Source organism: Leguminivora glycinivorella, chromosome 8, assembly GCF_023078275.1.
Source record: "Leguminivora glycinivorella isolate SPB_JAAS2020 chromosome 8, LegGlyc_1.1, whole genome shotgun sequence".
Lineage (NCBI taxonomy): Eukaryota > Metazoa > Arthropoda > Insecta > Lepidoptera > Tortricidae > Leguminivora > Leguminivora glycinivorella.
Genome location: NC_062978.1, coordinates 21476278 through 21501412, shown reverse-complemented (window position 1 = coordinate 21501412; position 25135 = coordinate 21476278). Strand labels below are relative to the sequence as shown.

Sequence of the window (25135 nt, the reverse complement as noted above, 5' to 3'; positions counted from 1 at the left end):
TAAGGGTTAATGATGTACGATTACCCATTTATAATTAAAATTCAGTCATCGGCTTAAGATAGTAAATAGTTTTCTTTTCAGCACTTTCGTAATTTATCACCAAATTGCAAAGCAATATATTCTATATTGCTCTTTTGTGCGAATAATATAAATGTCTCACGTTCTTTATAAACTGATGTATACACATAAACATACGGGTTAATATTTACTGTATTCTTGCTTATTTCCCAAAATCCATATGCAGCGGGACTTCCCATAAACAAGATGCAACTGTTATGTAAGGTAATACCTGATTCTACAATTATATCGAGATGACAATTATTTATTTATCGTATGGCATATAATTAGGATTTTCTTAAAAGTCGTACGTACGCACGGCTGTAGCATGTAGCGCCACGGACGATGACAATGGTATTTACACTTGCCTGTCATTCGAGACCAATAGGTCAAAATATCGTAGCTATAAGTACCTACTGCGTACCTTAAGCGCTGAGCTTTTATTTTTTATTTAGGTCTCAAGACCTTACTTCTGATAAATATAGTTCATCAATATCTATTTAAACGGCAATAATTTTAAATTTTCTGTTACCACTAGAAACCCATTTTGCCTAGAATCTGCGCTCCCTTTTATGAGTGTCCTAACAAATTCTTGTATGTCAGGTATATTAGGAGTCCGAAGTCTTCTAAATTAAGTCTTATGCACAGTAATGTTATAAACATCATATTTCTAGTTCCTTACACTAAATTCAATTGGGACTGGGACTCGTCCTCTGGCCTTACGGACCGTTTTTTGAATAAGTTGTGGCGTCTCCTCTGTTACTGACAAATAGTCGCGCCGCAATATTCTAATAAATGGCGCTTAGTAAGCAACTGCGGAAATGTGTACCGATCCTACAACGCGCTAATGGAGTTCCAAAAGTTAATTGTAAATATGCAACTTCTGTTAATCTCTCTAGGCCCCAGAAACCTATTTAGAAAACATTTGTCAAATGAAATAAACGGGAACTTTCTGTTAGTAATACCGCAGTAGCGGGCGATAATTTTAGGATGCGAGCGCCTCTTTATTTGTAAGAGGAAAATGTGGTCTAAAATCGAAAGAGATTCATCCTTCAATTTCCGTTTAATTTATCATTTCAGAAACAGGCCTCCACATTCAGTGCCTTAGCAAATTGTGAAAATCGGCTTCTCTCGGAAAATGTATTGCCCTATTGGTTTTAATGAGATTAAAGTGTTTTCGATATATCATACTCATACAACAAATAAGCACTTTGAATACAATTTACCTACACGGTTTCTTGCTTTGTTTTGTGTAGTTGTTTAAGTTTAGGACCAACTTCATTTACTTCGGTCAAGAGATGTAAGCCATAGTTCTTCGCTGTAAATAGTTTGAGAATATTGTTCGGTCGTCTCTTTAATCTAATTCGTTAGTTATTTATAGAAACATAGGATTCGTAACATTACGCCATCGAACTGGACAACCGACAAATCCTTTTACGACGAGAGTCCGTCCTGAGTAACAATGCAACAAGGCATACTAAAATTCTATTGTGCTAAATAACATATCCTTGAAGTTATTCTGCCAAACTATCCACAAAATATCGTATATATTTGGGAGTCAGATTTCCGGTACGAGTTTGTTGTCTTTGTAATTAACCTCTTCAAGGATTGTCTGTAACCTTGGTCTAGCTAACGTTAGTAATAATGCATGATTGAGTATTCTAACCGTTGGTCGATTAACGGCAGTTTGAGGTCAATTTGTAGTACATATATGTATATATCGTACTTAGAAAACTTTCCGAGCTGTAGCTTTTTATTTCTAAATGAATTGGTTCAGAAGTCTCTACTGGGTCGATTGCTACAGAAGTGATACTTTTGTCAGTTCGGTATACTGAACAACATATACTGGAACATTATCCGCCATTAGTCCGACTAGACGTTTCAGCCGGACAGCTATAAGTTTGCTGAAATACAGACTAATATCCAGGTTTCACAGAGTAATGAGCCTAGTACAAGAATTTTCCTTTGCGGTAAGTTATTTTGTAGCTAATAGTCAACATTTGCTAAGTACCTGAGTGGTTCTTCTGCATTTCTAAAGTCCGTATCAAGACCCAAGACCATGCGTCAATTATTGACGCCTGTGAGTTGATGAGACTAGAGCTCTAATCATTCATTTAGAAGAATCTGCACTCTAGGAATAGCGTAAAACAGTAGCATAAATTAATGGATTTTCTTTTTCCCATTGGTATTTTCACCGCCCCCTCTCCCTTTCTGATTGGGCAAGAAGGGCTTTGTAATATAAAGTGGTTTTCCATTCTGTTTAGCATCACTATTATGTATATTTCTTAATTCGCTTAGTATCTGGCAACAAAGTGCTAGTTAATTGCTACCGAAGCTCCACCCACACGTTTTTAGATGTGGAAGTGGATTTTCACAACGTCAAACCTGCTATATTGTAATAAACCTCTATCATGACGAGCATTCTAAAAGTTGACATGACAAATTAGGTTGGCAATAACGGCGTTGCTTTACAGTAATTGGATCACACATTCGTCATCATTATGGTCGTTCAGATATTCACGAGTGAGAGAAATTTGGACATTCCTCACAATCATTCATCTGTTGGTCAGGTGACCACGCTGATTATGTATTAGCTAATTAGGCAATTGAGACGACGCCGATGTCGTTCACTTTACCTGTCTAAAACGACCCCACTTATGGGAGGAACCCATCACGTGATGATTTTTGTCTAATAAGACAATGACTAAACTGTGTAATTGTGTATGTCTCAGGTTAACACGTACGCTGTGGTTCTGATTCGAAAGACCTTCTACGAAGTATATATGTTTAGAAATACCTTATACAAAGTATGTTTAGTTAAGAGTTGTGCTAATTCTTATAGTTCTTAATTATTATTATTATTTTTTTTTTTTTTTGGCATGATATTTTTATGCAATAAAGTTTTTATCTATCTATCTATCTATCTAATTACCGCAAAGTAGATCTTAAAGCGACATAATCTCATTGAGATTCGAGTACAAATACAACATTTTGCCTCGATCATAACGCTCGTCTCATGACACGAAAGGTGAATTAGTGCATAGCATGTAATAACCCAATGGGTTCTCACAGGATGTCGTAAATCATCGCATAGGGCAACGAAATCCAAATTCCAAGTCGCTGCAAAGTTCAATCTTTTACGGGGCGACGCTTGTCAATTTATATGACAGTGTACTTTTTCGCACAGCACAACTTTACTCATGTTGTCTCTAATGACGAATCATGTCTGCACAATGAATGATTTCCTTCGTCATATCACGAGGCGATGCCCTATTGGATCGTGGGCCCTATCTTTTCATAGGCCAGGTTATCTAAAGGGACCTCATCTGTCGTTTCAAGACATCTCTTGTGTCCTGTCACCTCACGAGGCGAAGCTATGACTTTTCAAGGGACGAACCTATATCGTCTCACGGGACGTCGCTCTGTCTCGTCTTACGTGAGCGTAGCATTTGTCCTTTATATTCTTTATGACGGTGCATAGGATTACACTGCGTCCCATCGCTGTCAATTTTCTTCATCGTCTCCATGCCACCACACAGGAACAACCCTGTCGTCTCGCGGGACAATGCAATGTCGTCTCATTGGACGACGCCTGTCGTGTCACGGCACGACGCCATGTCGTCTAACGGGACGACGCTTGTCGTCTCACGGGACTACGCCATGTCATCTCACTGGACGACGTCATGTCGTCTCACGGGACGACGCCTGTCGTCTCACGGGACGACGTCTTTCGTCTCACGGGACGACGTCTGTTGTCTCACGGGACGACATCTGTCGTTTCACAGGACGACGTCTGTCGTCTCACAGGACAACCTCTATCGTCTAACGGGACGATATTTTTCGTCTCACGGGACGACGTCTGTCGTCTCACAGGACGACGTCTGTCGTCTCACAGGACGACGTCTGTCGTCTCACGGGACGATGTCTGTCGTCTCATGGGACGACGCCATGTCAGTCTCACGTGAGTGAGGCATATCTATCCGCGTACTTATGACGGTGCCTACAGGAGGTCACTGCGTCTCGTCGCTGGGCCAAAGGCACCGAGCGGAATATCACGAAGTTAGAAGTAATCATAATCTTCTCGATGTTTTAAATTTCTCGAACTTTTTAAGACTTGCTTTTGTAAACGTGTTGCTCGGCCGAGTTACAAAAGCGTACTGTGGAAAAAGCAGCCGAGCGCTGGTAACCGGGCGACACTAGTACTTGACTGGCGCGCCAGATGGCGCTACTAGTCGAGGAATTCACTCGATTAGGGCCGAGTTATGAAGGTGTTAATCTCATTAGTGGTTCAAGCGAAGGCACGGACACCTAAATAGTAGTATTAGCTATGATAAAAATTCTGCATGATAAATTTCGACTAAAAAATGTTATGCATAAAAACCATTCGACGAAAAACCTTTATGCACAACATATATTCGAACAAACAAAAATATGCCTAGATAAATTATGCGTAACTATACTATTCTTAAAATGAATACTTCAATATACCCTCTTTTACGCTCGCGGAACCTACACTACTACTTCTGTATTTTGACCGGTTAATCATTTTAGGTATTTTGACCATAGGGTATTTCAAATGTTGGTGTATAAAATTTAGGTGACATAGTTTTTGGTATTTCAAACATTAGGTATTTAGTCCAATAGGTATTTTAAATTTCGGTAATTCGTGCGTAGGTGTAACTTGCTTAGGTATTTAAAATCATTAGGTATTTTGATTTTAGGTATTTTGAACGTAGGTCATTTAACGTTAGGTTTTTTAATTTTAGACATTGTGATACGTACCCAAAGAAACAGTTGCATTGCTTTTTCTTTGCTACTTAGATTTCTTTATAAAACTCAGTTTTTTCTTAAAAAATTGCAATTTAAAATCTAGATATACGAGTATATTTCACTACATAAGATATTACAATCAAAATAAACTATATTAGAGTAGGTACTTTTACAATTTTCATTACTGGGTCATGATATACCTACATGTGTAAACGTTATTAGAATAAACAAAATATTGCTGTATTACTAGACGAACTCTTCTGCATTGGGGCTAGTAATCTGGATATTTCTGGATTCATGATGTTTCCAATTATAATTTAATTAAAGTATCGCCATCGGCTATCAAAGACACGTAATGCACTGAGTGAAATTCGTAATGGGAGTTTTTTTCTTTTAAGTCTGACTTACGCTTTAATGTAGATTTCTAATAGGTTTTCCTGTAATCTATAGATTCAAAACTATCTCGTGTATTTTTTTGGAAAATTTTACGCTTAGTAGTTTCGGAGATAAGGAGGGGGGGGGGGGGGTAATTTTTTGCCTATTTTCTTAAATAACTTGAAAAATACCTTAATAAAAATTATTAAAAAAAAATTTAAATACTTATAAAAACCTCTTTTATTTGATATTCACAATATAGTTATAGAAACTATGATTTTTAATTTTCACTTTTACCCCCAAAAAGTGGCTCCTATAATTAAATTTTCTTAATTTAAATTACATATCCGTCTTTGGGTCACAGGTTTACACATGCGTGCCAAATTTCAAGTTAATCGGTTCAGTAGTTTCGGAGAAAATTGGCTATGACAGACGGACAGACAGACGCAGGAGTGATCCTATAAGGGTTCCGTTTTTCCTTTTTGAGGTACAGAACCCTAAAAAAGAACTCATTGCACAACCGAAGAATAAAATTGTGAAACAAGAGCTACCCCAGCGAAAAATATTGCGTAAAAACCCCTATAATTGAAGCTTCGTAATTGATTTTTTCCTTCTCCGGAAAACTGAATAATGATCGTATTATCCGTGTCAGTCGGTTTTGCCTTTGTCAGTTTTAAATTACATCTGTTTGGCTGACCTGTTTTGTTTTGGCTATGTTTGTAGGATATGAGCCTTGAAAAACCGGCCAAGAGCGTGTCGGGCCACGCTCAGTGTAGGGTTCCGTAGTTTTTCGTATTTTTCTCAAAAACTACTGAACCTATCAAGTTCAAAACAATTTTCCTAGAAAGTCTTTACAAAGTTCTACTTTGGTGATTTTTTTCATATTTTTTAAACATATGGTTCAAAAGTTAGAGGGGGGGGGACGCACTTTTTTTTCCTTTAAGAGCGATTATTTCCGAAACTATTAATATTATCAAAAAATGATTTTAGTAAACCCTTATTCATTTTTAAATACCTATCCAACAATATATCACACGTTGGGGTTGGAATGAAAAAAAATATCAGCCCCCACTTTGCATGTAGGGGGGGTACCCTAATAAAACATTTTTTCCCATTTTTTATTTTTGCACTTTGTTGGCGTGATTGATATACATATTGGTACCAAATTTCAGCTTTCTAGTGCTTACGGTTACTGAGATTATCCGCGGACGGACGGACGGACGGACGGACAGACAGACATGGCGAAACTATAAGGGTTCCTAGTTGACTACGGAACCCTAAAAATGATATACATATTGTATCATTACAAGCAAAACATTGTGTCTCTGCTCAGACATTGATAATAGGTATTAATAGGTAATGTGTTGAAAAAAAAATGCTCTAGCTTTTTAAAACCAATTAGTGAGTACGGAAAAATGACCAGACATGAACAATGCACAAACGCTCACGAAACGAAACGCTCGTAGATATCTATCTATATCGCTCTTGCGTATTGGCGCGAAAGAGCTAGACTACCTTTCGCGGCGTTTCGTTTTCGTTTCGCGTCGTAGAAATGCCAGGCTACGGGGCCTGTTGCCTTTTAACGGTGACAGATGGTAGTTTGGTGCAACCGACCCTTAATATCAAGGGCGTTACTAGAACGTAACAGTCGTTGTTAAGACGATACAGGAGGGGTCAATTCTCCATACAAACGCTCTCGACTATTTCCTCCCTGGTTCATGAAGATAGAGCAATGATTTTTTCAACATAGATTATTATCATTTTTATCTGTGCCGAACCGTTTTGATTTTTTTGATATTCTTAAAGACGCTAGAGCCCATTAAAAAATTACATTAAACGGCCTTATTGATTATGGCGCAAAAAGGTGTGGTATTCAAAATTGGTAATAATATACAGATACAGATTATTTCATTGTTATTTAGATTCTCAAATTTCGTTACGATTGATTAAGTTTTGAAGGAGGAAACAGTCGGGAGTGGAACCTCGATTTTAAAGATTTTTTCACAATATATTTTAGCTGACTTGTTCTGAATGGACAATTTTTTCGGTAAATCTTGTTAATGAGCATTTTCAGAATTTTGGACATCCCAATTAGCGTAAGTTGTTAACAAAAATTAACTATGTCAGTTTTATGACGAAAATGCCCTAATTACAGTAGTATATTTAGCTAAAATCTCCAAATTGAAAGGGGAGCCCCCTTTCCATTTTAGCATTTTCGCTCCTGTAGCGTCTTAAGCAAGGGAACTTTTTGTGGTTTTGTGTGGTTCACATAAAATTTTAGAATGATCATGCACGTTTATGGAATTGTAAAAGACGCTTAAATGCCGCATCTTTTTATGTGTTTGTCAAACTGCAACGGTCTATTTCGTGGCACTTCATTCCTTTCTGTTTTATTATAATGTGTATTATTAATGTTTTTTATATTCTATTCCATTTTAAAACTCGATTCTACCAGTACCAGTCAACATAAAGCAACTAAAAATTTTCATTACTTTGCCCCAGATGTAGATAGAATGCAACTTTTCTCGTTATTTTCAGAACGATCAAAAGATGTTACTTTGACATGTTACATGCATAAAATTTGTCTACTACGCTAGATACTAACTAGAAACTTCCTACAGCTGCTAGTTGTGTTCATCTTCAATATACGACTTGAAAATTCAAAGGGATTTCAAGTTATTACGACCGGTCTGGCGCAGTCGGTAGTGACCCTGCCTGCTACGCCGCGCCGCGGTCCCGGGTTCGAATCCCGGTAAGGGCATTTATTTGTGTGATGAGCACAGATATTTGTTCCTGAGTCATGGATGTTTTCTATGTATATAAGTATTTATATATTATATATATCGTTGCCTGAGTACCCACAACACAAGCCTTCTTGAGCTTACCGTGGGCCTCAGTCAATCTGTGTAAGAATGTCCTATAATATTTATTTATTTATTATTATTTATTTATATCAATACTAGCTTTTGCTCGCGGCTTCGCTCGCGTTAAATTTCAACATTGAGGAATGCTCCATACAAACCACCCCCCATTTTAGCAAAGTAGGGGGTCAGAAAGAGACAAAAAGCAGCCTATGTCACTCTCCATCCCTTCAACTATCTCCATTTAAAAAATCACGTCAATTCGTAGCTCCGTTTTGGCGTGAAAGACGGACAAACAGACACACACACTTTCCCATTTATAATATTAATATTAAGTATGGATTTGCTCACAGAAGCGGTGCAGTAACTGGTCTTGTTACGAAGATAGGTAAATTTGTTGCCGACTGTTCGGGCTGAAGTGGAGACCCCGCACCATACAAACTTTGTACCCATTTTCCTCTGTATACCTATGATTAAATCTAATGAAACTAACCAACTGTCATTTAAAATTCTTATAATTGAGTATAAAATAGCACAATTGGTTTCTCAACTCTTGTCTTTTTCCGTACGTCTATTTTTAACCCCCGACGCAAAAACGACGGGGTTATAAGTTTGATGTGTCTGTCTGTCTGTCTGTTTGTCTGTGTGTGTCTGTCTGTGGCATCGTAGCTCCCGAACGGATGAACAGATTTAGATTTAGTTTTTTTTGTCTGAAAGCTGAGTTAGTCGGGAGTGTTCTTAGCCAAATTTTATGAAAATCGGTCGACTATGTCGCGGTTGGGGGTTTTTTCAAAATTTTAATTTTGTGGTAAGGTTATTAATATAGAAACTCCTACATCTTTTAAAATTTCCATTATGTTATTTAATACAACATTAGACAAAGTCTACAGAAGTTCAACCAGAGAACCAAATCAGAGAGGGAAATAGGAACTTTGTTGGTACGGCGAAGCGTCCAACCCTATTCTTCTGTAGCTCCAAGTTAGATGACTTCTCGGTAACACCTACAAGGCTAGTCTCTTTGATAATTATTCCCTTAGAGCTAGAGCACACCTCGGACAATGGCGATCAAATATATGAAAGAGGCGCGTTCCTAGCACACAGTCTAAGCTCGTGTAGGTGAACGCGTACCCTGTTTGTTTGAGTGAGATATGACAGGTCGACTGTTCGCGTTTTTGACATGCGGCAACTGTGAGGTAACCGAGAGGGGGTGAGCGGCACTTTCAGCGGGGAGCGTGAGTGGCCATACTGTACGATAGTACTCTTTATTATACTGTGGCTAGAGTATGCACAGTTCGTCCGTTAGTCGTATTCGAACAATGACTTTACGATGAACGTTGGATGTCACTGCGATTTGATATATGATACCGATCAATCAATGTCTAAAATTAGGTCAAACAAAAAACGTAATTTTTGATACTGGTAATATACTTTCATCATATCAGCCCTACTATCGCCCACTGCTGAGCACAGGCCTTTATAATTTGTTTAGGAAATATGTTCATTTGTTTTATTCGGGTTCCGTACCTCAAAAAGGAAAAACGGAACCCTTATAGGATCACTCGTGCGTCTGTCTGTCCGTCGTCACAGCCAATTTTCTCCGAAACTACTGAACCGATTAACTTGAAATTTGGCACGCATATGTAAACCTGTGTGACCCAAAGACGGACATGTAATATAAATTAAGAAAATTTAATTATACGCCACGGGCCACTTTCGGGGGTAAAAGTGAAAATTAAAAATCAAAGTTTCTAGTTTCAAATAGAGCGTCCATGATTGATGATTCAATGTAGCGTCAATGATTGTCATTTCGGCTAGGCCGGCAAACCATTACGAAACTTACCCAAAACGTTATTTTAGTCCCTTCTGAGGTTTTCTACAATTTTTAAAGTACATCAAAGTACAAATAAATAAATTATTCGTGTAATCATACAGTTATTCGTGTAATCATTTTTTGCCCTAGTGATGTTTTTTATAGGTAATAGTTATGCCATAGTTTTAATGTCATAATCATAATCGGCCTTAATATAATTCGGCCAAATAAAACGTTGCTACATAAAAATTAGCTATAAATGGGTTGCCAAATAAATCATCTGCAATACAGATTTTTTTACAAATTCAAACGGAAACTTTCACGTAGCATGTCTTTCACTTACACATTTATACATTCTCACTCACTTATACATTTTCACTATACGAGTACCTACACACTTGGTATTGTTGTCCTACCGTCAAAATATTTTATAAATTCTTCTGTTTTTTTTTTGTAACGGCTGTTGTGTTTCTTATTTTTTATAATTTGATTTTGTATGTTTATTTTAATTATTCTCTTGTTTTTTTTTCTTAATTGTTTTTATGTGTCGTTGGCGTACGTGCCGCCACTAAACCTAGGTCCTCACAGAAAACCAGCGCTGCGGGTTGCCGTGGCACCATGCTGAGTGAGGGTCCTATTTAGCGTCCATTGTATGTTTTGTTTGCATGCCTTCTTCTTTTTGTGTGTACCATGTTGTGACGTTAAATAAATGAATTCTATTCTATTCTATTCTATTCAATAAACTGGTTGGCAAATGAAATTCGGACTAAGTAAGTTCGGAGAAAAGGCAGAACACCATAAATAAATGACATGACGTGAGTAAAGCGAAAATGGTTTGTCAGGATATCAGCAAATGGAAATCCGTGATTTTTGCCAATCCCTCTGGGAAAAGCGTGAATATAAATGTATGCGTTTCAGTTCGTATCAATGAGGAGGCACACTGACATTTTATCCCGCCAGGTGGCGCCTGTGCAAGTGCCTAGGCAATGTAGGCATGTCACTGTCATTCATATGTGAGAGAGTGAAAAAAATATCATCTTCTCGCTCTCACGTATGAAAATCTTTATCTGTGCCATGGACTTAAGGTGGCGCCATCTCATCTGTCATACAGGCCTAGCCTAGTGCGGGGACCCCTGGAAACTTGTGTTAATAATAATTAGGATATGCACAAATGGATGTAACCTTATCCTTCAACAGTTGTATTTGTGTTTATGTGCAATAAACGAATTTTTATCTTTTATCTTTTTTATAACCTTTGAGTGTGCCTCCTCATATGATCTAATACCTATTTGACGTATTTTTACCTCTTGTTTTACCCCTTAAGTTGTTGTTTATACTTACTATGTTGTTTCCTGTATTGAGGTGTGCAATAAAGAGTATTTGTATTGTATTTTTCTTTGGATTGTGCCGCATGCGGTTGGAAATGTTCTTGGCGGCTTCAATTAGTACTTGTAACTCTGAGCGTTGTCTTGTAGCGTTAGTTTCCCCAAACTTCTTACTCGTGTTAGACACGCTCGCTAATTAGACCGGGTTAAAGGGCTTAATTACACTTTTAGGCTTATTTTTTATTGATTGTTCACTCAATTTTACTAAACCTATTGTTAACTAATGAACATACAATACAATACAAATACTCTTTATTGCACACCTTGATAAAAAATAACAATACAAAAACCGCCTTCAAAAATAAGCGCGTTACAAAACACGGAGAATCTAAAAAGCCAAAAATAATAAACCTTTCAATTCAGATTTCTTATCGTATTGCAATAATCTAAACATCCAAATTATAAACAAATCAATTATTTTTGTAGTCGGTACCAGACCTATTCGTCGCCTTGCTATTTTCTGTTTGCCCCACCCAACCATACACAGGCTGGTACCGACTCCAAAAGTAATTGATTTGTTTATAATTTGGATGTTTAGATTATTGCAATACGATAAGAAATCTGAATTGAAAGGTTTATTATTTTTGGCTTTTTAGTTTCTCCGTGTTTTGTAACGCGCTTATTTTTGAAGGCGGTTTTATTTTTTGTTAAAAAGTTTATTTATTTGTTGATTTTTAGTGGTTCCTAGTGATATTATATGTATCAGTCCGAATACATGTACAGTAGTGAAAGAATTATCCTTTAACTCCTAACCATTGAGGAGTTGACCTTCCATCATCAGCTCAGCCACATAACATTATTACCATCAGACGTAAATACTGTTGTACCTTTGAAAAATAGACTAAAAACATTACATGTGCCTATAACATTTGAAGAGTTCCCTCGATTTCTCCAGGATCCCATCATCAGACCCTGACTTGGTGCCAATGGGACCATCTCGGGGTTATACCGGTTCGATCAAAAAAAAAATTTTGAAAATCAGTCCACGATTCTCGGAGATATCGAGTAACATACATACAAAAAAAAAAAAAAAAAACATTCAGTCGAATTGAGAACCTCCTCCTTTTTTGAAGTCGGTTAAAAATATAGAAAGAACACAAACAAAGGTAAACAACAGGCGGTCTTATCGATAAAGAGCGATTTCTTCCAGACAACCTTAAGGCAGCGGAAATTGATAAATTTATATTATGTCAGTAGGCGTCAGCAAAATCAAAGTGATAAACTTGTCGCAAAATACAGACTTATAATATAAAATACATAAACATACATACACATAGATAAATAGGTAACTATATGCAGAACATAATTGATCTGTGTAAGGTGTCCCCCAATATTTAAACAAAAAAAATTAAACAAATAATTAATAACCTATTCCCAAAAGGGGTAGGTATAGATTTATGAGTTGAGTGTTTTATTAAATAAATAAATAAATAATAATAAATAAATATTATAGGACATTCTTACACAGATTGGCTGAGACCCACGGTAAGCTCAAGAAGGCTTGTGTTGTGGGTACTCAGACAACGATATATATAATATACAAATACTTATATACATGAAAACATCCATGACTCAGGAACAAATATCTGTGCTCATCACACAAATAAATGCCCTTACCGGGATTCGAACCCGGGACCGCGGCGTAGCAGGCAGGGTCACTACGCGCTAGGCCAGACCGGTCGTTAAATATATGAATAAAGACATAAACCTTTACAATTTACATCCTACCAAGTACATTAAACTTCTGTGATTCGCCCTTCGTGATTACACTGTACTTTACATGTAGTAGCACGCGAATGTGCTGCCATCGTACACAATTTTAGAGTAACATTTTTAACAAAAAAATATCTCGCCTAAATTGGGGGTATTTCATACACGTTTTGTGTGGCGGCCATCGTGCACGTACTTTTCCTTTGTTAGTGAAATAATTGTGTTTTTACTAAGTTTAGTGTAGTGTTTTGTGTTTGCGGATAAAATGGGAAAACGCAAACATCGTGAGGAAGATGAGGAAGATTACTTGGAAAGAAAAATCCGAAGTCTCGAGAGGAAAAGATTGAAGATTCGTCGCAGGCGCCGTCATCGTAGTTATAGCCCTAGTACGTCCTCATATACAGATAATGAATATGAGTATGCGGACCAAGATATCGGTGAACCCGATCCCTTGCTAGAGGATTCGCAATATGAAGGTAAGATTTTCAGCTATCTTCGTCTAATCATTTGATAGAATGTGTCTTATGTACATGCCAGCTTTGTTTTATTAAATAGATACATTGTGCAATGAGTATAGTCTGTAAGGCTATTACCGACCCTAATTTATACCTTCAGTTCAATCCGAGAGGTTGATCGCTGTGTAAAAGGGAAGCACATATATTCCTAGAGCATCAGTCCGTGAGGCTATGCCGGAATACTATAGGTAAAATACCTGGTTGCGGCGAATTGTCAATGCTATCAGTCTAGACTACAGTCCGCGAGACTGTAGCACGACTGCCTATATGTTTAAGAACATTAATTACGTTAATTACAACGGCTTATATGTACTAATTTATACGTAAGTATATAGATATGTAGATACGTATGTAGATACGTACGTAGTTATAGTATAACATCCAACATCGAGGAAGTAGGCGGTAGAAACACTACCTATTACCCTACCAAATGGGCAATTCACAAAGATCACCGAGCCGCTTATGATGTCTGACCAGTATAAGCGTTGGTCTCTGATTGAAAACATCATGTCTAGAGATAAGGGTCAAAGATAATGGACACTTATTTTTTGTTGCTGAAATTAGAGCAGCATTGTGAAGGCTATTTGACCGTATTGTTATAGAATCCCCATTGACCAACAATACTGTATACGACTTAACCGATGATGAGGCCGGTGCTTCAACGTCGGGTGCGCTGCCTGCTGCTGGCGGGCTGCGATCGGTGGTCATATAGAATGGAAGCGCCGCCGGGCCCCGCGCGGTGGACGCGCCGGCCCCCGCGCCCCCTCCCGCACCCGCCGCCGCCGCCGCGCCGGCGTGCGCGCCCGCGGCCGCGACCACCACGCCGGCTGCGCCCGCTCCCGCGCCTACATCCGCAGCTACCACCACACAGGTGACCGGTGAACAAATTGGTTTACAAGAATCTACGCCGATTGTGACCGCGCTTGATCCCGGTTTATTATGTTTGTTGGGCGATGAGCCCGTAAAAGAAGAAACATTTGGTCCTTGCATTCACGACGATATCTCGACGAGATGGTCCGACATTCTAGTTAATGGTATGAAGGACGATATTAAGAATGATATTTTAAAACGTTACGAAATACCAGAAAATTTAAAATTAGCACAAGCTCCTATACTCAATCCCGAGATTAAGGTCGCGTGTAATGATAATGTTTTAAAACGGGATAATATTCTAAGTGACAAGCAAAGGTTGCTCTCGACTATTATAACAGGAGTTGCCAATACATTGTCGAATATCTTGACAACAGATTCAACTTTAGACAACAACAAACAGGGGATTATAAAGTCACTGAGCGATACAGGTAGACTATTATGTCACTTACATTTTTCAGAGACTCAGAGCAGGCGTAATTTCTTGGTGCCTAGTTTAAATAAGGAGATCAAGGATAATATTAAGGACTTAAAGCGCGATAGTTTGTTTTTTGGTAAAGACTTACAAGAAAGTCTGAAGTCAATAAAAGCAATGACTAAAACCGGAGCAGAATTGAGACCGACTGTCACAAAGCCTAAATGGACGCCCAAGCACCAACAGGCAGGAGCAGGACCGTCGACATCGAGGACTTTAAACTGGAGGGGGCAGCCGTCGTCGGCGTCGCGGCCGCCGCCTCGCCAGAGTCGCCAGACGCCAGCGAGGACGAGCTACACGCGTGGCGGGCGCAGACCGCTGCCGCCGTCCCGCCGCGCGAGCGACCGCCGAGCGCCGCCGCCGCGGCCGCACGCCCGGACCTCGCGCCGCTAGCATCGGATGCTGATACACAACCTCAGGCTGGTAGACTTCAATTCTTTTATAAAGTATGGTTAGGCATTACCAAGGATCCCACCGTATTGTCTTGGGTCCGTGGTGTGCGTATTCCAATATCGGATTGTATATCTCAATCGAATATTCCTGTTAACAAACCCGAGTCGGTTGCACACGAGACGATTATGAACGAGGAAGTCAAAAAACTTATTAGTGCTGGTGCCATACAAGAATGTGATCCGTGTCAGGATCAATTCTTGACCAGTATTTTTCTTATTAAAAAGAGTAATGGAAAAAATAGATTCATTCTAAATTTAAAATCATTGAATAAGTTTATATGTACCCCGCACTTCAAACTCGAAGATTATAGGACAGCAATGAGACTTTTATCACAAAACGCTTACATGTGTTCAATAGATTTGAAAGACGCCTATTTTGCGATAAATATTGATCCTGATTACAGAAAATATTTACGATTTCTTTGGAAAAACAAAACATACGAATTCTTGGTATGTCCATTCGGCCTAAATATTGCTCCGTACATATTCACGAAGTTAATGCGTCCTGTTGTGCAGTTTTTGCGCAATCAAGGTTTTTTATCAGTCATTTACTTAGACGACTTGTTACTCTTCGGTGACACGTATTCTAACTGCTTACATAACTTTAATGTAACGAAAGACTTGTTAGAATCATTAGGATTTACAATAAATGTTGCTAAATCAATAGGTACACCAAGTCGAACGGCAAATTTTCTTGGGTTTAGTTTCAATTCTAAACCAAATTTATTGTCCTCCCCTTACAGTGTCGAACACAAGCTGCACAGGAGCCTTACCCTGGTTGCCGGAGTGTTGTCCGGGCGGCGTTCATGAGGCAAGGCACTCCTGCAGAAGCGGCAGACATCATGCTAGCGTCACTTACAGAAACCACACTTAAGCAATATAATTGTTATTTAAAGAAATGGTATATATTTTGTAAGGAAAAATGTTATGATATTTTTGATGTCGGCGTAGCAGAAGTATTAGATTATTTCACATTACTTTTTAATCAAGGTTGTCAATTTGGATCAATTAATACTGCGAAAGCAGTTTTGTCATTAATATTGAATAATAATGTTATAAATAATCCAACCGTGAAACGTTTTATGACGGGAGTATACAAACTGCGGTCTCCAAATCCACGATATGATTTTACTTGGGACCCTTCAATCGTTCTTAATCATTTAAGTTGTTGGTATCCAAATGAAAGCCTTTCTTACGAGCATCTTTTTAGGAAGTTAATAACTATTTTGGCATTAGTTACGGCACACCGTGTGCAAACCTTATCGTTAATCAAGCTAAGTAATATTCATAAATGTAATAAAAAATATATTATTAACATTACAGATAAGATTAAGACATCCGCAGTTAATCGCATGCAGCCAAAAACTGATTCTGCCTTATTTCGATGAAAATCAGTCAATTTGTCCTGCAAGGACTTTAGAATGTTATTTGGTTGTCTCATCTACCAATCGCCCAAGCGATTGTGATTTTCTTTTTACAAGTTTTAAAAAACCATTTAGAAAAGTGTGTTCACAGACCTTGAGTCGATGGATCAAAACCACTTTGCTCGAGAGTGGTATTGATACATCGATCTTCAAATCGCATAGTACGAGACACGCAAGTACGTCAGCAGCCAACCGGCTCGGGGTTAATATAGAACTGATTAAGAAGACCGCCGGTTGGTCAGATAATTCCTTGACGTTCGCTAGGTTCTATAATAGAGATGTTCTAGCGGACTCGTCCGAAGTATTTGCTCGTACAATATTACATGGTAATAATAATTGAAGTGTCTGTTGATTACAGTTAAACTGACGTAAACGTTTGTTTTATTTACATTTTTCAAACATACATGTTTCATTTAATCTGCTATTTCGTGTAACTCTAAACATCTACATGTAAAGTACAGTGTAATCACGAAGGGCGAATCACAGAAGTTTAATAGATAATCAAACGAACTTACCTGTAAGTGATGTTCGATGACTATTAAACGATGTGATTCGCCCGAGTGATTACAACCCTCCCTGACCCGAACTGGTCAAGCTCCAGATTCTACCCAATTGGTCACGAAATAGCACACGTATTTGATGGCCTTTTTTATAAGAAACGTGTATGAAATACCCCCAATTTAGGCGAGATATTTTTTTGTTAAAAATGTTACTCTAAAATTGTGTACGATGGCAGCACATTCGCGTGCTACTACATGTAAAGTACAGTGTAATCACGAAGGGCGAATCACATCGTTTAATAGTCATCGAACATCACTTACAGGTAAGTTCGTTTGATTATCTATTATATCGTAATACTGTGCTTCTACTCCATTCTAGCCTAGCGGGTAGTTGCGGGTTCGAATCCCGGTAAGCGTATTTTATGTTTGTGTGAAGAATATCCAGATATTTGTTTCTGCTGTCAACAAGTTTTGTTAAACATTTTAATATATGATGATTATTCATGAAGTAGTTAGTTTTTGTCACCGACTTAACTTATAGTGACTAAATAAATTATTCTAGCTTTATTTTATTTTCCTTGTTATGAATCAATGCATTTACGGTGGCGTTGATTTCCTTAAAGACGCTGACGAATGCTGACGTAAGTAATGATATAATGTACAATGAAGTGTGTTGCCTGCATACTGAATGTAAGTTTTTGTATGAAGACTTAGTGCACCTGTCCTGCACCTTGATAACCCGAATTAGTATTAATGTATACTTATTACAACGAAACTTTGTAAATACGAGGATTTTTCTTTATCCAACTAGAGCTGTTAGTGCATCAACTTGATTAACAAGCTGATAAACTGTTAACACTAAGGTGTAATTAAGTTATAGATATAGTGTGTTATATCATAGATTTAAAAGAAGATCATACCATCCCAAACATTAAAATGCGACCGCCTAAGAACGCGCATCGCATACAATACACCACACATAGGTAACGCCACAAAAACTGCCTTGTTGCCATCGATTATTTGTAGATTGGCGCAGGGATCGGAACCGGTTTCAAAATATCGGTTAATATTGTTCGTAAACAGTTCAAATTTCTGTTCTGTCATTAACCGGTAATCTACAATAACGTTTTGACAGAGAACAAATCAATTTCGGTTACCTGTATTCAAGATGAACAGAATTTATTTCGTTCCGTGAAGTTTATTGAACGGGTTAATAAAATGACACGCTGTGTCAAGTTTGACAATAAATTTATTTACATATCTATAACAGCCTCTTCAACCAGCAATACCTGATATTGCACCTTTTTATTGTGAAGTTATAAATCGGTATGTCAGACATTGACTTAAATGAGGAGGCACACTGACATTTTATCCCACATTGAGTAATTATTAACATAATTACTAAAAGTTATCCCACCAGGCGGCGCCTGTGCAAGTGTTTAGTCCATGTCACTGTCATTCATATGTGAGAGAGAGAAAAAAAAAATCATCTTCTCTCTCTCACGTATGAAATTCTTCATCTGTGCAATGGAAGGACGGGACGGCGCCATCTGTCATAACTTTTGAGTGTGCCTCCTCATTAAATGCAATAATTGATACCTTTAGCCAGAGACTTCGGTAGAAAGAGGTTATATTCATTTATTACATTTTAACTCGAAATTATGAAAAAAAAAATCATATTTTATTGTACAAGAAAAGAAAATAAACACCGTGCGCCTGAATAATCCGAAAGATTTTAACCACATGCATTTTGGATGTAAAAACAAAAAATATTCTATGACTTTTTATTTTTTTATTTTTTTGTGTTTTTTTACTCTTTTTGAATGTATTTTCGCATAAAAAAGTAAATGTTAATTTTTTTGAAATGTTTTAATTGTCACATAATCTGCTTAAAACTACTAGGAATCACATTACACAGTGTAACAACATTAAATTTTAAAATCTAAATTATAAAATGCAAACATGGGAAAAGCTTGCCCACTACGAGGATCGAACCCGGTACCTCCATATTCCTAGTCCATGTCCCAGACCGCTAGACTACGGAGAGAGATTACTGACCGGACCAAATTATTGAACCGTATCGGAGTGCATTTACCTACATCGAAAGATACGCCTTATATACATGACTATAAGGTCCATTTCAAAGATACTTTTAACATAATAGTTTGTAGCTTGACGTCATAAAATTGTCATTCGCACCAAAGTTTCGCTGCCTGCAAATGAGAAAAGAGTCGTTGTATCTCTGACGTTGACATCTCTGACGTAGAAACCGGTTAATTTCGTTCAACAGAAACAGCCGGCGTATCATGCTGCCAATTTTATCACTTATCCACGTGGATAAGACATCTGTCACTCTCACACTGACATACTTGCTAAAGCGTGACGGATGCTTTATCCACGTGGATAAGTGATAAAATTGGCAGCATGATACGCCGGCTGATCTGCTGAAGAACAGTTCTCTCATATTAACCGGTTAAAAACCGGTAACCGAAAACAAGAACACTATTTTTTCGGTTTGACGTCTAGAGCCAAAACCGGTTTGGTTGAAAATACCGGTATCCGATCCCTTGGCGTTGTCACTTTCGAGCCATAAATCTATGTCAAAAGTGACTCTTAACGCCACCTACAAGTATAATCGAAAACTACAAGACATGTTTTTTCTGATTAAAAATAAAACTGCAAGTTCAAGCTTCATGATTTTGGTATAATATTATACTCGATATAATCTTTGCGTTTTTAAGGAATTTAAGCTACTACTTATACATAGTAGACAAGGTCTTCTGTGACCACAGCCAGTGCCACCTGGTTGAAATATCGGAAACAAGGTGAAATAATGGCATCGAATCGCTTTCAACCCGGGCTGTGTAAATATGAAGCTCTCTATTTGTGACGTTATCTAGGGACCTTATTGTCGATGGCGCTTACGCCCTGCGGCGTCGTATTTGTACACGAACATCGCTCATAACGCCGTAAGCGCCATCGCAAGGTCCCTTTACACAGATAATGTCACATTTACACATGTAAATAAGTGTCTTGACTGACTGAACTACAGAAGCTAAAAAGTCGAAAGTTGCACACTAAGTTGCACTGATAAAGTTTACTAGAGATAAGAAACGATTTGAGAAATCAAAAGGTGAGTGAAAAGGGGGAAAGTGTGTATCAAGTTTTTATTTAGGCTAGGAAGCTTTTATTTAGATTTTGGACAAATAAAAAAAAAACAGATCGAGGGTTTACTGGTGAAACCCGGATACATCGAGATAATTTGTCCTTGAAATAACAACATTGTGGAAATTGCACATAGTTCACCAGTAAACCCTCGAAATACAGTGCTTTTATAAGTTCACCCCCAAAGAGGGGTAAAAGTTTGTGCGGTGTGAAGTTTTATTTTAAGTATATGTATATAAGTATTCTAAATGTATTCCTCCACATGGGGAACGAAATGTATTAATTGTGATTTTTTTTAATAGAAAATAATAAACGATGCATGGTAATACTGACTTGGAGCTGTAGTTGTCAGCGATATGGCGCTGTTGCAGCGGCGCTGGAGGCTTCTCAGTCGTCGCCATCTTGGTTCAGGAGAAATGTGAAAAAGGTTCCTTTCGACGGGTTTTGGGTTACATCGCCACGGCACTGATGTTTTTTCTGAAACAAAACGAAGACTTATTTTAAATCATTTGTGTCAAATCCGAGGGGGGGGGGGTATTAACAAATAGTAGTACTAATGTACCTTCACCGCCACAAATCCTAAGTTTGACACCGCATGGTTGCATTACATGGTAATGTTAATATTTCTAAATAAAAAAGGATTTTCGCTTTTTCAAGAACCTCAAATTTCGAAAATCAGAGTGTTAGTAGCACTTATACAAAAATAACACTTTTTCTCGACTTTTGTACACACATACTTAACCGAATTTAAAGTCACTTTTAGGTTATATTTACCTGTAAGTTACTAAAATATAGTGTTAGTAAAATCTTGTGTTACAGGATAATATAACAAAGAATACTATACTGTGATGCTGTCATCCTCATTCAGCGTATTTCAGAGACGATATCAATTACGTCGTACGGATCTTCCGCCTTTATTAGGCGCATGTAGTATTTGTTCAGTGAATACAACTTCGTACCGAATTAATTCGAGACTCGACATGACTCGAGATGCGACGTGGCCGTAGATTGTAGATGGGTCTATTCTATTAGAGGAGTCGGTGATGTGACAATGTTTTATGACTGATAGGTTAACAATAATTTTGAAAAAAATGTTAAGTTTTTCGCACAAAACTATATTTAGATAGAAGAAATTAGACTTATAATTAGACTGAAATTGTATTAATCTTAATTTAATTGCTGTTAAATAATTTTATTGATGAACGTGTAATATTTATAATATTATTAATAAAATGTCTATGTCTATGTCTATGAAACAAGTTCGTATATTTGTATGGATTGCCGATTGTGTCGGATTTTGTACTGAGGTTGTACTTGTTTTTGCAATTAAATATCACGTAACGAGACATTTTTTATGTTTTTGTTGACTTCAACTTACAAAACTGAAAGCTCCCAGCTGTGATTATAGACGGAAAACTCAGCGGATTTGACTGACTTCGTTTGACACGCTAAATATCTAGATACGTTTGCTTGATTTATGATGAAAAAAAATGAAAAAACAAATTAAAATTAAAATGAGAATGGAATGAAATGAAATGAAAATCAAAATTGCTTTATTTAGGTATGATAGGTATGATATATGTGAAATATGTGGTTTTTCGAAACTTCTTATTGTACTGATTGAATGAGAGTATGTGTATACGGTTAATGTAGATCCTGCTTAAAACCTTCCGCCTATATTTTCTCTATATCTAAGACGGTTTCACCGCAGCAGAATATCACAAATAATCTTGCGTCAGTGATTTGGAAGGGTCTCATATTGTTAGAATAGCTGATAGGTGTGCTTAGTGCTGTTTTATAAATAGGTACAACTGCATTTGTAAGGATTTAAAAATCTATTTCCAAAAATCTACGTACATGCAGTATACACTATCAGACATAAATATCGGACCTGTCGGGGTAGGTACTCAATAATATCCGATAAAACTCTAACGCGCCTTGGTACTATAATATAGAAGCTGCTCGCCAGCGACCCGCATAACATTAACCACGCGTTTCTGAGGCCAAAAGAAATAAAAAATGTAAAAACATTTCGCCAAAAAAAATTTTTTTTTTACTTTTTTTCACATACAAAGTATTTTTTTTCATAAAATAGGCAATTAAAATGAGTTTCTTAGTTTGTTTTTCTAAAAACCATTTTTTTTTAAGTTTTTCAATGATGACTGTGATACTATGACCCAAGAATTGTACTTAGAAACAATATGGAAATGTGTTTTTTTTAATTGGCAATAACTCGGAAACTAGACGAAATCTAGAAAAGTTTATATGATATTATAGTCTTAAAATGTGACCAAGAGTCAGATTATTACGATACGATAGGTTTATTTGACAGCGCCTGTATTAAGGTAAGGTGGGCGAAGATTGAAGGGTTTTTCTCGCAGGGTAAGATGAAAAGCCGCCGTAGTTCGTTCTAGGGATCATACTTCATCTTATCTCTCTAGAAACAATCTTCGCCCACCTTACCTTAATCAATAAACTGGGTCGAGGTTTATTTGAAGTATTTTTAGCTGTTACATCAAAGACGAGGCTTTCAATTGACAAAGTTTAAAAATTTTCAATGTCCCTAAATCGAAAACCATTTCGAGATATACGCCTGTAGATCACAAAATATATTTTTTAATATTTTTTTTTCCATATTTTTAGTAAAACATTCTTAAAAATAGTTTAAAGGGGAAGTGACGTCACATAGTCAATTCAGACTATTCAGAGCTGCCACTATAACCAAAAAAATCACTCTCAATGAGATGTCACTTGAGTTTGACTGTGACCATTATCACCGCTCGTAGTATGGAGATTAGAGGTAAGGAGCGAAAGCTTTAAATATCAGAAGTGCACATATAAAACCGTAGATAGGTGGCGCTGCAATTACAGGTACATAAGGGTTTGACACGTCATGTTTCGACTGTTCTACTTTGACAGATTTCTTTCCTTATACTTCTACATTCCATAGCTCGTAGTTTTCAAGGTTTTCAATATTTGTTGACAGTGACACTTGACAGTCAAACATCTCGGACTGTTTAAGCTGATAGTTAAAACTTCTTTTTTAGGAATGATTTTGTCGTTTTCTTAGGTGTATGAAACAACACATGTGACGTCATTAAGCTGAGTCTTGACGTTTGTAACTTACGCTCTTTCTGCTCGAAGTAGTATTAAAAAGGGATTTTTACATTAAAATAGCAGTTTTTTTGAAAAACAAAAAAATACGTGTCTCTTTTATTATTGAGTTCTTTCAAACTTTCAAACCGAACAATAAAATAAATAAATATGTAAGTATGTGACTTTCTTTATTAATTATTATGATACTATATTTTAAAATGCCCTCTGAGTTCATTTTACATCATAATACATTTGTATTATCACGTGATATAGTAGTCAATGGCAATGCAAACTTACATTTTGACATCAAAATTATGCCAGTCTATTATCATTCGTCCGTCTTGCGAATCAAAGTGACGTGAAACTTAAGATTTCATTACATAGCATAGCTTTGTGTGGCTTTTTAAGGGCTATAAATACTAAAAAACGTGGTACACGTGAAAATAAGTGATTCACAACTCGTGTCGATTTAAATCACTCTACGTTCGTGTTTTAATATATCGACACTCGTTCCGTATTTCCTGTTTTCCGCTCTTAATATCGCAATGTACAGTAGGTACATTGCGATATTTGATTGTTACAGAACATTTATGGTGCTATTTTCTCGCATTATTGCGCTTGTAGTCCTTTTTGCTGATGTCGAAACTTCAATGGGCCATAATGTGCTGTAAAATGTACTTTACACGTGTGACGCGTCGATTTAAAACGGTATCCCCGGTCGTGTTTCTATTCTCACTTGTTTCAAATATCCTCCTTTCTGCACGTGTATCGTACTATTCATGATTCTATGACTAGAAATTTTCTACACTTGTATCGTACTATTCATGATTCATGATATGACTAGTAAAACCTTACGATCGGATGACGCCCTTTATTATGCCAAATATGTTACACGACCTTTATTAAGGTAATAGAGTCATTGTATATACGTATTTTGACACTTTGGTCGTATTCATATCTTTGTTGTTTCGGAAATTTCTCTTGTAAAATATGTTAAAACATTTTAATTAACCATTGTTAAACTCATTACGTAGAAGTATGAGAAAACCTAATTATTTATCACATTAATATGCAAACTTATAACAATTGGTACTATGTCACGTATTCGCATGAACAACTGGTTATGTGGTTAACTATGAATCAATTTGTGAATACGTATTATTGAATTTTGTATACATAATTATTATGTTTTGTATTTGATATGTATTTGTGTTGCGATGGGCTGGCAACATGTCACTGCAACGTCACAATTTATCGTTTTCTTGCAATCCCTTGTTTGCTAAGAGTGGCACTGAAACCTGAATAGTTTCATGTACTCTGCCTACCCCTTATAGGATACAGGCGTGATCGTATGTATGTATGTATGCATGCTTAATTAACTTATTAAGTAACTTTTATTTGCACATAGTAATTTACATTAGCTACGCATCATTTGCATTTTTGATTTTGTTTCATCAATTTCACATTTGTAAAAGTAATAAATTACAATATACTTACTGGAAATCGAATAATATATCCTCAAGGCCGTTATAACGTCAATAGGTACAGTCAACCAATTGGAACCCTAGGCCACTCTACAACCATGTCAAAATGACATGCATTAAGAGATTTCTTACAATCTGATTTATAACATCACTATGACATAGTTCTACAGTGGCCTAGGGTTCCAA

General features: G+C 37.1%; 1 protein-coding gene across 3 annotated transcripts in view; it reads right to left on the bottom strand.

The window, feature by feature from the left end:
- Nucleotides 1–25135, bottom strand: part of LOC125228852 (proton-coupled amino acid transporter-like protein pathetic) — an 89335-nt gene that overhangs the window by 34778 nt on the left and 29422 nt on the right. For all 3 annotated transcript variants that reach the window (XM_048133546.1, XM_048133547.1, XM_048133548.1), the window contains exon 2: nucleotides 20703–20846. In XM_048133546.1, the coding sequence (XP_047989503.1) occupies nucleotides 20703–20770 (68 nt within the window). In that variant the 5' untranslated portion in view covers nucleotides 20771–20846. The remainder of the gene's footprint in view (nucleotides 1–20702; nucleotides 20847–25135) is intronic.